Source organism: Sturnira hondurensis, unplaced genomic scaffold (assembly GCF_014824575.4).
Source record: "Sturnira hondurensis isolate 20B ecotype Veracruz unplaced genomic scaffold, ASM1482457v3 Scaffold0021143, whole genome shotgun sequence".
Lineage (NCBI taxonomy): Eukaryota > Metazoa > Chordata > Mammalia > Chiroptera > Phyllostomidae > Sturnira > Sturnira hondurensis.
In genome coordinates this window covers 30,260,542-30,278,272 of record NW_028093774.1, presented here as the reverse complement: position 1 = coordinate 30,278,272, position 17,731 = coordinate 30,260,542, and the positions used below count along the sequence as shown (strand labels likewise).

Below are 17,731 nucleotides of genomic sequence, written 5' to 3'. Positions count from 1 at the left end.
TGTGGAGGGGTACTTTGGGGAGGTTGGAATATAGACAAAGGCAACCAAATGCTAGGTTCATGAGCTGCATAATCCACTTGCCATCCTCAATTTTTAAGTGATTGTCTGTGCCTCAAGGATAGAAATCATTTCTAGAAATTGCATACAAATATAAAATCCTACTTTAAGATTTGTTAAAAGCTTTTTAATTCCAGGCACACATTTCTTTTGAAGGAATAAATCTTTGTGCCATGAAGCAGAGATGCTTATTAGCCTGCTCTCTGAGATCTGCGTGTTTGTAGATGAAGCATCCAGCCTTTCTTGTATTTTGAAATGTCATATCCAACTGCTTTTTAATGAAGATTCATTTATTCTTTTCACACTCTAAGGTATGGGCTATTCCGATAGCTTTCTCTCAGTCCTCATGAATAGAGCCCATTACTGGTAATGGAAGTTTTGCACATGCCTGTGGAGGTGAATACCCATTGAAATAATTTATGTTTAAACTTTCACAGTCATTTTTATTTAGCTACCTTAGGATTCAATGCTGATCCCTTTTAGTCCCTGATTGCTCTTTACATTGATTGTAGGCATTTGGTGATGGGTCCGAGATTGTAACTTTAACAGGTGTAAGTATTTCTTTCCTCTGTTTCAGCTGAGAAGTTTGAGAGTGAAATGTTCACAGCCATTAAGAGACCTCCAATTTAATTTCTGTAGTTCATATTAACTCCACAGTACTGAAGGAACTGAACAAGTGGACTTTCAGACATCGTCAGATCTCTGGCCATGGTGTTGGCCATGGCGTCTCAGGACGCTCAGAACTTCTTCCAGCCTCTCTCTTCCTGGATCTCTCGGGTATACGAAGCTCTCCAGCAGGCGGGGGATGTGTTATCTGCCTCACTGGTCAACTCAAGCAAACAGGACTCTACACTGAATGACAAACTAGACCAGGACTTAGATAATATTCAGCTTCAGGAAACTTACTTTGAAGATGAAGAACAGAGCAATGACTGGAGTCAAGAGGACACAAATTCCTTGTTTCTTGAAGTGGATCATTTTTCCTGTTGTAACAGTGATTTGCAGGACTCTGCCCAAAGTTCAAGTCCTAGACTTAGCCAACATGCAAAGGACTCATGTTCCATAGTATCCCAGTGGCCCAATCAGACCCACGATGACCAAAAGTCACCACGTGTGCTTTCTTCTATTGCTGAGGAAGAACATCACCTTGAAAAGCAGAGGAGTGGCCTCGAACATGGCTTTGAGAGCCAGCTCTCTGGTACTTTAGAAAATGTTTATGGAAAAAAGCAAGGTAAGCTAGCCAGTAATCATTTTCTCTGGGTTCGTCCAAAGGAAATTTCTACTCATTTTATTTTTATTTATTTTAGTTGTCATATGACTTTTATTTTTCTCCCTCTTATACCTTTCCATCTGTCGGCTTTTTCTTGAGAGATGTAATCCTTGGGAATATTTTCAATATGTAAATTTTGGAATGTCCATATTTGTGGGATTCATATTTCAAAACAAGAGTTCCTAGCAAATGAAATGTTGAAAATGAGCCCATGGGTTCTGTTTGAGAAGCCCCTTGTGCATGTTATGCTTTTCAAAATATATTTTAAATTGTTCTCTTTTTTCCACTAGGTTAGGAATCTCTAGATGTTACTATATTATTCAGTGTGAAATCCTGTGCAAAAAGCCGTACTTGTTGCAAAATTTTTAGTTGGTAACACTCCAAGAACACTTCTCACAGTGTTTCACTGAGACGTGATGTGAGATGACAGTAGATAGAAAACCTTTGAAATAAGAATAGCTTGATTTTCTTTTAGCCTTGAATAGAAAGGACATGTTTAAAACAAATTGCCCATAAAGCTTATCCTGTCAGAATTGAGCATATAATGGGCCTTCAATAAATGTAAAATGAATATGTTGAGACTGTAATTAACTCTATAAAAGTAGCTATAGTATGTTCTGGCGTAAATGTTTCATACTTCGAATACTCTAAGTCTGAAGCAAGGACATCTTACCTCAGAGGACAGAGCAGTGCATGCCATGCAAAGAAAGGTGTTGGGTGTGTATGTATGAGGTGTGGTTGTAGTACATACAGGACCCACACGGACTACTGGCTCTTTCATGTAATATAAAGGTGAAATAATTCTCTTCTCATTGGGGGAACAGACATTTCTGAAATACTTCAGAATTTCTTCATCCGTTTTCATGATTTCTCTTAGCTGGATCTCTTTTTAAATTATATTTTATTATTATGCTACTATAGTTCTGATTTTTTCTCCTTTGCCCCCATCCCCACCCAGCACCTCCCACTCCCTCAGGCAGTCTCCCAACCATTATTCCTGTCCATGGGTCATGCACATAGGTTCTTTGGCCACCCCATGTCCTATACTGTATCTTACACCCCATGGCTGTTCTGTAACTACCTATTTGTGCTCCCTAATCCCCTCCCATCCCCTTTTCATCCATTCCCCCACATCCCTCTCCCATCTGGCAACCCTCAAAATGTTCCCTGTGTCTATGATTCTGTCTCTGTTCTTCTTGTTTGCCTAGTTTGTTTTTTAGATTCAATTGTTGATAAATTTGTGTTTTTCTGCTATTTTATTGTTCATAGTTTTGATCTTCTTTTTCTTAAATAATTCCCTTTAACTTTCATATAATAATGGTTTAGTGATGATGAACTCCTTTAGTTTTTTCTTGTATGGGAAGCTCTTTATCTGCCCTTCGATTCTAAATGATAGCTTTGCTGGGTAGAGCAATCTTGGCTTAGGTTCCTGCTTTTCATGACTTTGAATATTTCTTGCCAAATCCCTTGTAGCCTGGAAAGTTTTTTTTGAGAACCCAGCGGGCAATCTTATGGGAACTGCCCTGTAGGTAACTAACTTCTTTTCTCTTGCTGCTTTTCAGATTCTCTCTTTATCTTTAACCTTTGGCATTTTAATGATAATGTGTCTTGGAGTGGGCCTCTTTGCATTCATGTTGTTTGGAACTCTGTTCTTCCTAGACTTGCAAGTTTATTTCCTTCACCAAATTAGGAAAGTTTTCATTTATTTTTTTTTCAAATAGATTTCCAATTTCCTGCTCTTCCTCTCCTCCTTCTGGCACCCCTATGATGTGAATGTTAGACCTCTTAAAGTTTTTCCAGAGTGTGCTTATGCTGCCCTCGGGTTTTTTTGGGTTTTTTTCCTTCTTGTTTTTCTGATTGGTTTTTTTTTTTTTTTGCTTCTTTATGTTCCAGATCATTGATTTGAGTACCAGCTTCATTCCCTGCACTGTCGTTTTTCTATGAATTGTTCTTTATTTAAGTTAGTGTATCCTTCATTTCTGACTCCGTCTTTTTTATACTGTTGAGGTCCCCACTAAGTTCCTTGAGCATCCCTATAACCAGTGTTTTGAATAGTGCATCTGATAAATTGCTTATCTCCATTTTGTTTAGGTCTTCTTCTGAAGTTTTGATCTGTTCTTTCATTTGGGCCATGTTTCTTTGTCTCCTCATTTTGACAGCCTCCCTGTGGTTTTTTTTTTTTTTCTATGCATTAGGTAGAACTGCTTTGACTCTATGTCTTGGTAGTGTTGCCTAATGTAGTAGGTGTTATAGGGTCTGGTGGCACACCCTCCCCTATAACCCAAGCTGGGTACTCAAGGTGTACCCTTCATGTGGGCTGAGTACACCCTCCTTTTGTAGTTGAGCTTTGGTTGCTGTTGGCGGATCAATGGGAAGGATTTATCCAGGCCAGTGAGCTGTAGGGACTGGCCATTACCACTTACCACCAACTACCACCCTCCATGGAGGATCAGCTGTGCAGGAAAAGGGTGGTGGTGCTCTGATATGGTCTGTAGCTGTCCACTGGGTGCACTGGCCCTTGGGTTTTCCTGGTGGTACAGGCTAAGGTCAGCCCCGACCTGTGTTTTGCCCAGTGCCACCCTGCCTGAGCATAAAGCAATCTGAGATGGCTGCTGCTATTTGCTGAGCTTGGAGATTTCCAGGTGAAGCCAAGCTGTGAATCTAGACAGGCTGAGGCTAGTGCTAGGCCTGGGGCTCACTGAGGCCAGCTCTGGCATATTTGAGAGGATTTAGGAAGGTATGAAGCATGAGCTAAGACCAGCCATTCATATGGAAAAGCAGCTTGGGTGGGCCTGTAAGTTGGGTGGGGCAGTGGGATAGAGTTTCTGTGGATCTCCTAGGTGGGTCAAATAGTGTTAGCCAGGCTGATGGAGTCTCAGATATGGCACCAGCTTGACAGCTCTGTGGGGGGAGGGTTTAGAAAAGGGACAATGACTTTTGCTCATCTTGATGCCAGATAACTCATTTTCTCTCTGTATACCACTGGTCCTTTCAATCTGCTACCCTGGTGCTGGATCTCAGAGGGAGTGAGTCTGAGTAAATGAGTCTGTGGTGAGTTCTTTAAGAGGAACTGTTTGGGGTGTTAGATGTTTCTTTCACTGACTCAATGCCTGCTGGGTTTTGCAGTCAGGAGTTGTGGGAATTTTTCTCCCTGGTATTGCAATCCTGGGCTGGGACTCCTTGCTCCTGAGATATTGCTGCTGAATTTTTATCTACCACATGTGGGTGAGGGACCAGTCCGTTCCATGTCTGTGCTCCTCCAACCAGTCTGGATGGATATGGTTTCTTTAATTATGTAGTTGTCAGATTTCTATTCAACTTGATTTCTGATGGTTCTGAGTCATGACTTTTCTATATTTTAGTTGTGATTTTGATGTGATTGTGGAAGAGGCAAGCCATGTGTGCCTATGCCACCGTCTTGACTGGAAGTCAGCTTTGTCTTTTTAAGAAAATGTTTTACCCAGATATAGGACATTTTGGAAAATGAAGCAACATTTTTATGTTCTTCTTATGCTTCCTTGATACTCTTATTCAAATTAAAATAATATTAAATGCTAGAATAAATTGTTAAAAACAAGGTAGGCTAATATTCTTTCTGAATGATAAACTATATAAGTAAGTATGATTTCAAGTGTTTTAAAATTATCTGTAGAGATGATTCTAGAAATATCTGGGCTACCAATAGGATTTCTTAGATTTGACTTGAAATGTCTATTTGTATTTTAGAAAATTCATACTAGAGCTGAACAATATTTAAAAAATTTAACATAAATTTGGCTTGACAAATTCTTAACACGTCGGCCCTGGCTGGTGTAGCTCAGTGGATTGAGCACAGGCCTGCAAACCAGAGGATCGAGGTTCGATTCCCAGTCAGGGCACATGCCTGGGTTGCAGGCCGGTTCCCTGCAGGCCAACTCCCAGCAGGGGATGCACGAAAGGCAACCATACATTGATGTTTCTCTCCCTCCCTCCTTTCCCTCTAAAGGTAAATAAATAAATAAATAAATAAAATCTTTAAAAAAATTCTTAACACATGTCAATTTTTGTAATCATTGTAATAATCCAAAGGCATTATAATAACATAGAAACAATGTAAAACAATCATTTTCATTTGTCCATTCAGGAGATGTTTATTCACTAGATTGTAGCCACCATGTCATAGATGCAGTTCTGTATCCTTAACATCAAGCACAATATTAGGTATATAATAGGACATCAAATAATAATTAATAGCCCTGGCTGGGTGGTATGGTTGGTTGGAGTGTCATCCATTAACCAAAAGGCTGTGGGTTTGATTCCTGGTGAGGACACATACCTAGGTTGTGGTTTCAATCTCTGGTCCAGGTGTATATGGGAGGCATCTGATCAGTGTTTTCTCTCATATGGATGTTTCTCTCTCCTTTTTTCCTTCATCTCTCTCTAAAATTGATAAACATGTCTTCAGTGAGGATTAAGTAGTAATAATAATAATAATTAATGATGGCACAGCAACAGGAAAGATAACAACTGTAAGATGTAAATACTATTATTCTCAATTCATGGTTGAGAAAAGAGATGCTTAGAGAGTTTGAGCATATATCCAAGAACCATATTAAAAGAGGCAGAGCTCAGGAAGTCTGATCCTAGAGTTTACCCATATACTCTCTCTCTTTTTTCCTTGTAAAGGTATAATTTACATACAGTAATATTCATCCTTATTAGTACAGTTCTGAGTTTTGACAAACACACGTAGTCTTGTAACCTCTGCCACATCAAGGTATAAAACAGTTCCATCACCTCAAAAAAATTCCCCCAACTCCCCTTTCCGTCAGTCCTTTTCCCTATATCCAGCTCCTGGCAGTTTTTGGTATATTTTTTGTTTCTATCATTTGCCTTTTCTAGAATGTCATATAAATGGAATCATGCAGTTTGTAGCCTTTTGAATCTGACTTCTTTTATAATGAACATATCATAATGCATTTGAGATTCATCCAGTTATGCGTTTTAGTACTTTGCTTCTTTTTGCTGTATGGTATTCCATTGCATGGGTACACCGCAATTTGTTGATCCATTCATTAGTTGAGGGATATTTGGGTTGTTTTCAGTTTTTAGTGATATGAATAAAGCTGCTATAATGATTGTGAAGCAAGTTTTTGTGTGAATATAAGTTTTTATTTCAATTAGGTAAATACTGAGGAGTGAGATTGCTGGGTCATATAGAAGTATATGTTTAACTTTATAAAAAAAAAATCACTGTTTTCCAGAGTACCATTCAGCATACCCAAAGTAATCTGTGAGATTTCCAGTCACTTGTGTACTCATCAGAACTTCATGGTGTTATATAAAAAAATTTTAAAGCCATTCTCATAGGTGTGTGTAGTGGTAGCTCACATTAGGAGGTAATTCTCCATTGGAGATAATTCTCCATTGGTCTCTTGCATTTTTGCATGTCCTGAGAGCACGGTCACAAGCATCTTTTATTTTAGATTATCTTTTTGAGGATGTTTGTATGGCAGAGAACCTTGGAAGATAAAGCTAGTGTCTCCCTCCAGAGTAGAGGGAAGACTTGTTTTTGCTGTCCAGTCTAGTGTGTCTCTCTTCAGGACACAGCTTAGGCAGATTTGCCTGTTAATGATAGAGGTTTTCCAAACTTGGTGTTTCTTGGCTGTCATATACACTCACTACATGCACAGAATCTATCTGGACCTGCCTATGCATTGCCCCTGTGGTACTTGGAGGATAGGGAACCAATGTTGCTCGTGTTGCTTGCTGTATTGTAATACATTATCCTTTGTCTTTGACCCAGAAGTCTTGTGTCTTCTGCCAACATTCATAAACTTGTAGCAGACTATCTTGTTAGTATGCAAGTAGGGTAAAATCTCAGACCCTTCATAGGCATTAACATTCTAATTGGCTGTGACTCCCAAACTTGTTATGATGAAGGTGTCTGGTTGGCCTCAGAGGCACAATCTTCCAGATCTCCAGACCTCTGTGCTCTAGGAATGTTTCATGTGGGTTATATGCACCCTCTCATTGCAGTGGAGTTTTGAATGCTCTTGACCTTTTCGTGGGTGGAGTTAACCCTTCAGGCTAGCTGACCATAAGGGTATACCTCCATCACTGTGTATGGGATGCTGTTCAGGGATTGCCCCCCATCAAGGTGTGGTTGTTCCCAGCAGAGTCTGGTGTCTGCTGGAATCCCACTTTGGGTGTGCTACTTGTGTGGCTAGTTGGGTCAAGCTCTGGCTTTTGATCTAAAGCCCACTATTGGTTGTATTGGTTTTGTGTCCAGTTGGGGGAAGTTTGGGCACAGGTTGACATCAACTGTTGTATGTGTCTGGCCTTAGGCTACCTTTCTGGAGCTACCACACTGATCACTGTATGTGGCTGTGTCTATTGGACTTGGATGTGCACAGGAGGGGCCAATCTGTGTGTAAGAGTCGGCTTCCTCCAGGTTAGAGCTGGGGGCAGATCCATAAAAGGACGGAGGCTCCCAGTGGTCTGTCTCCCCCTGTCAGCTACTCTGCCTCTCCCTGAGGTTGCCTAGTCTTCCTCCAGAGCCTTCTGGAGAAAGACTCTAGAGTGGGCCTAGGCTGTCAGTGAGCCACAGCTCCCTTCCACAGGTTGTGAACTTGGAAGAGTGGGGTAACCTGGGAAAGGAGGATAGTGCTAGTGGGTTCCCTACATGGGGATCATGCAGTCAGGCACCCAATGAGGTGAAAGTGGCGCCTACTCCAGAGCTAAACCACTCAGTCTCTGGCAGAGTCTCTAACTCTATTTCCCCCTGAAGGAGCTTACTGTGGGTTCAGATTGGGTACAGCCAGCCATTTCCTCTGCAGGAGCCACCTCAGCTGCTCCAGGCCAGGGGACAGATCAAAAGAGTTTTCTATTGAGGGTGATGCTGACCTTGTCCACAGAAAGGGGCCAACCATGCAATTTATCCAGGTCCCAGACAATTGCCTCTGAGGGCCTCACAGTGTGAGTGTCCCAGCTCTGAGCTGCACTGCCCTTCCTCCTGTGGAACTGAGCCCAGCAAGGCAGGGTATCCAAGACTTGGCAGGACTGATCCAAACAGTCTTTTATTGGGGTGGTGCCTGCAAGCCTGTAGGAGGGGGGTGGGTACCTTTTCTCCTTCCTGAGGTGGGGGAAGCTGAGCTCACAGGGAGACAGGAGTGACTCCCTCCTTCCCATGATATAGCCACACCCTCCAGCCCCAGCCTGTCTGGTTCCGGGACAAAAGCTTCCCCAGGAGACAAGGTTTGGAAGTCCCAGCTCTGCTGGGCACTCTGGTCTCCTTGCACTGCTGAACACAGCAGATGGGGCCTGACAGTGATTCAACAGGTGGGGGGAGGCTAGCCCTTGTTCCAAAGCCACACAGTTTAGTCACTGTCCGAGTCTCTGCCAGAAAAAGATGTCCCCAAAAGTCACTGCTGCTTGCAGCCAGCCGACTCCTCCGCAGGACCTGAGTACGGCACAGTGGCCTTGCCAGCAGTGGGAAACTGGGCAGTGCACTCCCCTGGCTGATGCTGTAACAATAGGAGTGCTCTTCTCTGGGAAGGTGAGGTCTGGGTCTCCCAGGCAGACTGCATCCCCACTGCTTTTCACCACCAGATGCCATGGGGCCTTTCTTCCCATCTCTGTGGCTCTGGGTTGGGGGATCCCTGCATGGGATTGAGACCCCATGCTCCTGCAGTGAGGGGAGGGAGTTTTGTAGCTGCAATATCCCTTCAGCTTCTCAGTCACCACTGAACCTGGGTGCATGGGAGGGGGGCAGCCCTTTTCTCAACTCTGCCCTTCTTATCAGTCTTCATGTGGCTTCTTCTGTAAATCCTTGGTTATAATATTTCAGTTCAGCTAGACATTAGGTGCTTATTCAGGTTAATTGCTCTATAATTTAGCTGGAGATTTAAATTGAGGTTTGGAGCAGGTGAGTATAGCTTCCACCTGTTCTGCAGCCATCTCGGAAAAATAAAAGCAACATTATGATTTAAAATCCCACCACTTCTCTCCATTTCACAATGGAAATAAGAACGATAGAAAATGATAAAGGGTGGTACATGTGCATAGGTAAATATGGGGAGAAGCATTTCTTTATAATGAGAGGTCTTATATGATGGTCCTTCTCAGTTAACCAAGCATTTACTGAATGCCTACCATGTACAAAGCACTGTGGGGAGTGGACAGGTGTGCACAAGTTTAAGCCATGGGCCTCTCCTTCAGATTGTTGAAAAGCTTATACCATTTGTTTAATATGTTCCAGAAGATGCAAAAATGTTTTTGATGCCTGTGCTCTTTGGTGGCAGTGGGAATTGGGAGTGCAGCAGGAACCTAGAATGAGACAGTTCCCTTGTCCCAACCCATTCATGACTTTATAGATGGAGGAGCTTTAGCAAGTTGCCTCCAGGGAGAGTCCATCTCTCTCGCTCTCCCTGCTGTGATGGAGTCCACTAATTTACTTCAAATGCCTACAGCAAATGAACAAAAGCTCTTATTCCTCTCTTTCCTTAAAATATATAAATATCCCAGGATCCTATGAAACTAGGATAAGGAACTAGACTCTTAGCTTTTCGAATGCTAAATGACTTTTTTTTTTACCTTCTGGTTAGCAGTCTTAAATGATCTTCACATGCTATTTCCCCTTTTTACCAAGGGATCACATCAGACAGAGTACATGGGCTGCTTTGCAGTCTATAAATAGATGCATTTGGAGATATGCTAGGAAAAGGCAGCATTTTAATCAGTGATTTATATTCACTTTTTAAAAAGCCTTGTCAAGCCTGCTTTTCCCATTTAACCTTGAATTCTTTTCATAACGTTGTGCCTTGATTTTATGGTTCCTTAATGTGCCATATTTTTCTCCACAATAGATTTTCAGCTAAATTGGCCTAAAACAAGAGGGATGCTGAATGCTTTTTGTAACCATGGAAACAATTCTGGGCACTTACTGAGGACCTGGTTGCCAATAGTAATGTAACAGAGAAAATAGATACACTTCGTTTAGCAGTTGCCTATGATTAAGATACACTTCGTTTAGCAGTTGCCTATGATAGACTCCTTACGGTGCCATCTCAAGATAGGCTTTTTGGTTTAAAGACGCACATTCGAAACACCAACCACTCAGTGTAGAAGCAGTTGTGACAACTTTGGTATGTAATGGGAAGGAGTTCTAATTGCATTTAAAAATCATCTTTGTTTTCAGTTTTTTACCCTATACTTTTTTTTTGAGGCTGCTTTTTTTTTTAAACCACATCTATTTGTTTCCAAGAAATATGCTCACTATTTCCTGAAATAGCCTGCTAATGGAATTAATGTGTTCCAAGTATACTGACATATAGAACTTTAGAAACACTGTTTGGCTATATGCAATGTATTTAAGAAGTGGAACAGTAGACTTTGAAGTGAGGGTGATGATTTGACTTTTCAATCAGATTATTCTGAGGTCAGCGTGACATGAAAGGGAAAATCCTACAGTGTCTCAGGTGCTGGTTGTCTCAAGCTTTTATGGGTTGAAGGTATGTTGTTCTGTCGATGCTCTAAGGATGACTTGTAGAAGTTGAGGCTAAATGATATCAGGGAATATAATACAGTTTATTTACAAATCATATAGGCTTCATCGCCCTTCTGTAGAATGTGTTACTGCACATAAATTGTTTCTTCCTGCCTTTCCTTTATTTGTGCCACTGGCCCTTTGCCTTTTCATTGCACAAGTGCTTTCTTGAGAGTAAATCTCTTTCTGGTTAAATTTATCTTCATTTTTTAGTCCTCCACTTGATAGCATTTGCCACCACATTCCTTGGTTATCTAGAATTGTTCATGAAAAAAGGTTTAGTCTGAAAAAGCTTCAAAATTTGTTTTCTAAAGCTTTATGAAGTTAATTTTCTCGATATGTTGACTTGCATGTTTTAGAAAAGCTAGGCTTTAACGAACATGCTAAAAGCTGACAAATAGTTCTCAAAGCCTTGACCTTAAGGCAAGGAGTTTGTTATTACTATTGTTATTTATTTGACAATTTTTTTCATTTTTAAAGGAAATTTCAGGCATGTGACAAAATCCTATGTGGACAGGAGTTAGAACATGTGACTCATATGTGTGGTCAAAATTTTGATTCAATTTTCACCTTGATTTCAGGGACGTTGTTATAATAAATGCTAGAACATTTTTAAGGATGGGATTAAAATGAGAAAACAAAGTCTTTATCATTTTTACCGTTATTAGGAGTAGATTATCGGAATTAGAGGTACAATACTATAAATAAGCTTAAATTCCATTTTAATGATTTTCAAGGAACCTGAAATTTTTCTTTCACAATGGAATTACTTCATAATAAAAAGACGCAGGCTTTTTCCTTTTCCCTGAGATGCAGACAGTAATGGAGCCAGGTGTGTTTTTCTTGCAATTATCCAGCCTAATGGTGAAGAAGTTGAATCCAGGCAAGAACTATGAGTTTAATAAGATCCTTTTTCACTTATCTTGTTTCTTCTTGCTTGAGGGAGATTCTTACCAGTGTGTTTGTGTGTTATCTTTTTATAAATACCATAAAAATATTATCCTCTTCTCTTCTTTCCTTTTTTAAAACCTTCTTTCTTTGGTAAATCCCCTTCCTCCTGCCCCTGTTACTCTTTTCTGATATTTGCTTTTGAGGAGGGAGAGTCTTGTTCCTGAAAAAGAGCCTTAGATGGAGAGAGGTTCTGAGATGTGGTGGTAAGTTCCTCTTCCTTTTGAGGTCTTGTTAATTCTCCTCGGGGGTGATCTAGGCCATTGCCAGTGGACTTTTTAGTGCCATTTACATTTCCTAGTTTTTAAATATATGAAACATTTCAAAAATGTAGAAAAATATAGCATAATATAACAAACACCCGCAAACCCACAATCTAACTTTGCCAAATCTTAACATTTTTCCACATTTAATTCAGTTTATTTTAAAGAAACCATCTAGGGTGGACATAATTAGAGTTCCCTGAGAACATCTCTTTGTTTTCTTTTCCTTCTCTCCTTACTAGGAGTAAAAGAAACCTAAATTTGGGGTTATGATTCTCATTGTGTTTTTATTCTTCTCCTCTAAGTATTTGTATCTGTAAATTACACATACCATAACTTTGCATGTTTTAAAGCTTCACACAAATGATGTAATATTGAATTTATTTTTGTGCAACTTGTTTTTGCTTAATGTTATGCCCACTCAATGTTATGCTTTTAAATTATTCAGATACATGTAGATTTGGTTTATATTAATGGTTATGTAGTAGTCCAATGTATTAATTAACATACCATTTATCCTTTCTTATATTGATTTAATGTATCCATTCTTATGAACATCTAATTTATTTCAAAATTTTCAGTATTACAACTAATTCTGCAATGTAAGTATACCGTTGAGCACGGATACTGGAGTTTATTTAGATGGAGTGTATAAAGGACACAGTCTTATCTCAAGCCCCTTTCTTTAGGTAATTTCCTCAGGGCTTGGGGCCCCTTGAATAGATTCCCTTGCCCTTGCCCACTTTTTTTTGAGGGGGTTCAAATTGCTTCATTGTCCCTGTAACCAAGAGAACTATAACCAATAGTGTACTTAAGACATTAAAATGATCTATGGGTTGTTTGTATTTTTTATAGGGAGTTTAAATAATGAATGAGTGAGGACATGGGGCAGTGATACCTAATTTTAAGGGGGTTATAGGCTTCTTTAAAACTTCAATGAAAGTTATGAACCTACTTATTTAAAATATACATACATGATATATAAAATAATTTTATAATCAAATTTCAGGGATTCATGGACTGCCCAAAGTTCATCTATGGCACTCTAGATGATTCTACTAGGTTTAATAAGAGAGAGCTTGGGAAAACACAATCAGGAGTCAATCATTGTACCAATTCATTTGCAATTTGTTTTTCTCCTAAGAAAATAAAATTGAAGAAATGCATTACATTTATGCTGGCTTTTAAACTGTTATCTCTCAGCTCAATCCATTCTTCCATACCCTGCTTGGGAGGCCACCCTTTACTCTGAGAGGCTGCCTGCAGTTCCTAGAAGCCACCCACTGTTCCTTGCCACATGTGCTTCCCCAATATGGCTGCTTACCATGTCAAGTTAGAAAGGAGAGCCTGCTGACAAAAGGAATCTTATATTATGCAGTGTAGTCATGGACGTGACATTTCATCACATTCATCATTTTCTACTGGTTAGAAGGACATGACAAAGTCCCATATATATCGAAGAGGAGGGCATCAAACAAGGTATGAACACTAGGAGGCAGGGATGCAGGTGGAGATGACCACCTTAGAGTCTGCCTACCACAGATCCTAGACTGGTCATTTAAATAAAATTGAGAAATTACGCCAAAGGTGGAAGCTACTTATATGCCATCGTGTGAGTTATTTGCTCTTACATGTTTTTTTCAATATGAGGAAATTATATTTTTGTCTTTTAAAAATATATATTTTTAGTGGGGGCCACATGAGAGGCAACCACACATTGATGTTTCTCTCTCTCTCTTTCTCCCTGTCTTTCTCCCTCCCTTCCCCTCTCTCTAAAAATACATAATTGTATTAAAATACATATATTCTATTTATTTATTTATTTTTAGAGAGAGAGGAAGGGAAGAAGAAAGAGTGGGAGAGAAACATAGATCTGTGGTTGCCTCTCATGTGTCCCCTACTGGGGACCTGGCCTGCAACCCAGGCATGTGCTCTGACTGGGAATCAAACTGGTGACCCTTGCTTCACAGGCCCATGCTCAATCCACTGAGCTACACCAGCCGGGGCTGATTTTTGTCTTAAAAGGCAACTGATCCTTTCTCTTGGGTGCTCTACAAATGATTCATCCAGGAATTGTTCATAAAAAGATTTGGTTAGAATCTAAATCTATAGACCTGCATCTATTTTGAAATGGTACAGTGTAAAGGGAATACAGACTTCACAGGAAAATCACCACTGGCCTGTGCTTTCTCATCAGAAGCACCCAAGAGACCTTGCCAAGAGTCCTTATTGGTTTTGTAGGTTATTCCAGGTGAAGGACTTTTTAATTGCTGATGTCAGATGTTCTAATATCATCCCATTGCAGGTTAGGATTTGAACCTGTGAATTTCAGGAGGACACAAACATTCAGTTCATAACTAAAGCCTTCCCTCTCTTCTTTCTTTAGCTTCTATCACATTTCCCATGCACACCTCCTTTTCTACCTTGCCTTTTTCTGGAGGTTAGTTGCTTCCTCTTCTGTGTTCCAATAGCATATTGCATTTCTCAATAATATGGATTTTATATTGTACTTAACTTTCTTTTTTTATAAGTCTGTAGGCTCTTTAATGGCAGGGGTTTGTGCTTTCAAGTGTGTAGGCTCTTTGGTATCAGGACATTTAGCACAGCCCCATGAAGAGAAAAACAGGAATGACTTAATGAATGAACATAAACCTAATCTTAGCTGTCATCACTATACTTCATTACCTTTGGGAAAATGATCAGCCAGTAATTTTCTACAAGTAACTATAGACTACATATTGTAGGAAGAATCTAGTCAAGAACAGTTTCCAAGTTTCTTAACACTTTTTTTTTGCTGTAAAAATAATGTTTATTGGTTTAAAAGAATACTGTCTTTGAAAAGTACTTCCAGGATTTTAAAATAATTTGCATACCTCACTTTATTCATCCACACAGCAGAAACATTGAAATGAGAAAATAGAAGAATGCGTGACTTTTATACATTTAATCTCACAGCATAACTGGTGCAGCCAGTCTGTCGGTCTGGTGGCTCTGAGAAGGCAGAGGAGCCAGCCACTGCCACTTAGGTTTTCATGTCTAGCGTCACTCCAGTCACTGGGAAGATTCACTGGTATCTATAGCTTCTTGGCCATATAATTCCTCAAGGACAGGAGATGAATTCCAAGAGGGAGATTAAAATATTTCAAATAATTGTTAGCATTGCACAGTGATTCTCCTAAAAGGCTAAGGGGTGGGAAAAATAATGTCCTTATTCCTCTTTCTATATGTAAAGGCCTCATTTACACCTGTGAACCAGCTGGGGAACTGCTATACAAGTGTCCACAGATCCCACCAAGTGCACAGCAGGTTGGATACTCACAGGGTTTCTTCCAGCTCCACAGGCTAATCTCTAGTTGGAAGTGTCCCTCAGGGTAGATCATGGAGATGGAATGTCCCTTTTGAAGACTCTTCTATAGGGAGAAACATTTGTTATTGCCCACGCTGGTACTTCCTACTGGCTGGCCAGGTTCCATAGGCTCCTACTCTCACTCAATACAACGAGCTTTAAATTCCTTTTTCTCACTTTACATTTGTCAGAGATTCCCGTGCTTGCCAACTGGCGGGAACTCAAGCTTTAGTGTTTATTCTTGCACATCCTAAAGCAAACCCTAGCTTAAAACTTTTGACACTATGTTGGAAGACAGGCAAAAAGACAGTATCTTACGACTTGCCTTGACCTTCACCACCCAACATTAATAAAGACTTAAAAAGGCAAGTGAAAATGAATTGTGACTCTGCCTGGTCAGCCCTCACTTGTAGCGGTTAGTTGTTTCTCTGAGATACAGGGCAAGGAACATGAGCCCTGCCTTTGCAATTGAAGTAGGGGGTTCCCGTTGTACAGGAGAGGCTACTGAAGCATCGCCATGTGTAGCGGCTGTAAAAGAGCTCATCTCCATCAACTTGGCAGCAGTACAACCATTACAACACAGAGCCAGGTGACAGGTCCTGGCAACATCTGAGCGTGCACCAGGGACAAAAGATCAAGGGAGCAATAACTGTCCTTTGGCGCTCCAGCTGTGGCAATGAAGTCATGATATTTCAGTCCTCAGTGGCTCAGCCCCAAGTCGTTTACACAAGAGGTGTCTCCTTGTCAAGAGATTTTTTAGCTAAGATGCGAGAGATGGTATAAATGTATACACCAGAAAGGTACTATTATTCAGTATTAGCACAAATTTTGCTGCTTATCAACCAAGTCTTTAAATTATTTCAATAAGAGTTTTGATTTATAGTTATGTCATTGATTATAATGGAAATCCTTTCAAACTATAAGTATTTGACCCCCAGTTGTGTTTCTGAAACTGTTCTAATTTTATCCACAATAATGGCTCATTTTTTTCTGATGCTTGAGCAACCTTGCTGTACTGTATATACTCTACTCCTTACAGCGGGGACAATGTATTAATCTTCCCAATGTATTAATCCCATCCCCACTATATTTAACACCGTGACTTTCATGTGTTAGATTTACAATAAATGTTTCCCAGATTAAGTTAGGGAGACTATTACACCTTGCTGAGGTTTTGGCACAGCTTTGTCAGGCAAAATGGAAGACTCTGGGTGCGCGTCCGAAGAATGTTTGCTTGCCGGCTCCTTCAGCTTGCTTGTTCTGTAGTCGGGAATTTTTGAAATGGGGGGATTAAAAATATTGTGGAAAACTGATATTTATCAAATATCTGTTTTATTAATAATTCTTTGCAGATCCAAGGTTACGTTTTTGGTGTAGGGACATAAATGCTTCTTCCTTCATTTTAGAAAAGATTTTATTTATTTATTTATTTTTAGAAAGAGGGGAAGGGAGGGAGAGAAACATGGATGTGTGAGAGACAATTGGCTGCCTCTTGCAAACCCCCAGCTGGGGACCTGGACTGCAACCCAGGCATGTGCCCCGACTGGTAACTGAAACAACGGTTCCCAGGCCAGCACTCAGTCCACTGAACCACACCAGCCAGGGCGTGCTTCCTCCTTGTTGAACGGCCAGTTTCTCTTATTCTCCCTTACTTGATTGTTAGTATCTCCCTCACTTCTAAATATATCACCATCCAGGGCTCTCAGCCTTTGGACTTGTCTCTCCTTTTAATTTAATCAAATCTCATGTTTTTTTTAAAGTCTATTTTATTGATTATGCTACTGCAGTTGTCCCATTTTTTCCCCTGTATCCCCTCTCCACCCTGCGTCCTCTTACTCTCCAGCATCCCTCCCCCCCCTTAGTTTATGTCCATGGGTTGTACATATAAGTTCTTTGGCTTCTCTATGTCCTTCACTATTCTTAACCTACCCCTGTGTATTTTATGCTTCTTTTCCCCTGTACCTTTCTCTCCTATTCTCCTCTTCCCCATTGATAACCTTCCATGTGATCTCAATTTCTGTGATTCTGTTCCTGTTCTAGTTTGCTTAGTTTTTGTTTTTTAGGTTCAGTTGTTGATAGTTATGAGTTTGTTGTCATTTTATTGTTCACAGTTTTTAATTTTCTTCTATTTCTTAGATAAGTCCCTTTAAGATTTTATATAAAAGGGCTTACTGATGATGAACTCCTTTCACTGGACCTTATCTGGGAAGCACTTTTTCTAACCTTCCATTTTATTTATTTATTTATTTATATTTAATTGTTGTTCAAGTAGAGTTTTCTGCCTTTTACTCCCATCCCAGCCCACTCCCCCCACCCCTCCC

General features: G+C 40.2%; 1 protein-coding gene across 1 annotated transcript in view; it reads left to right on the top strand.

Annotated features, from left to right (window-relative positions):
- Nucleotides 1-777: 777 nt before the first annotated feature.
- SYT16 (synaptotagmin 16) overlaps nt 778-17,731 on the top strand; it is a 90,862-nt gene continuing 73,908 nt past the window's right edge. Inside the window, exon 1 of the mRNA XM_037031376.1 lies at nt 778-1,288. Coding sequence (XP_036887271.1) covers nt 778-1,288 — 511 coding nt within the window. The remainder of the gene's footprint in view (nt 1,289-17,731) is intronic.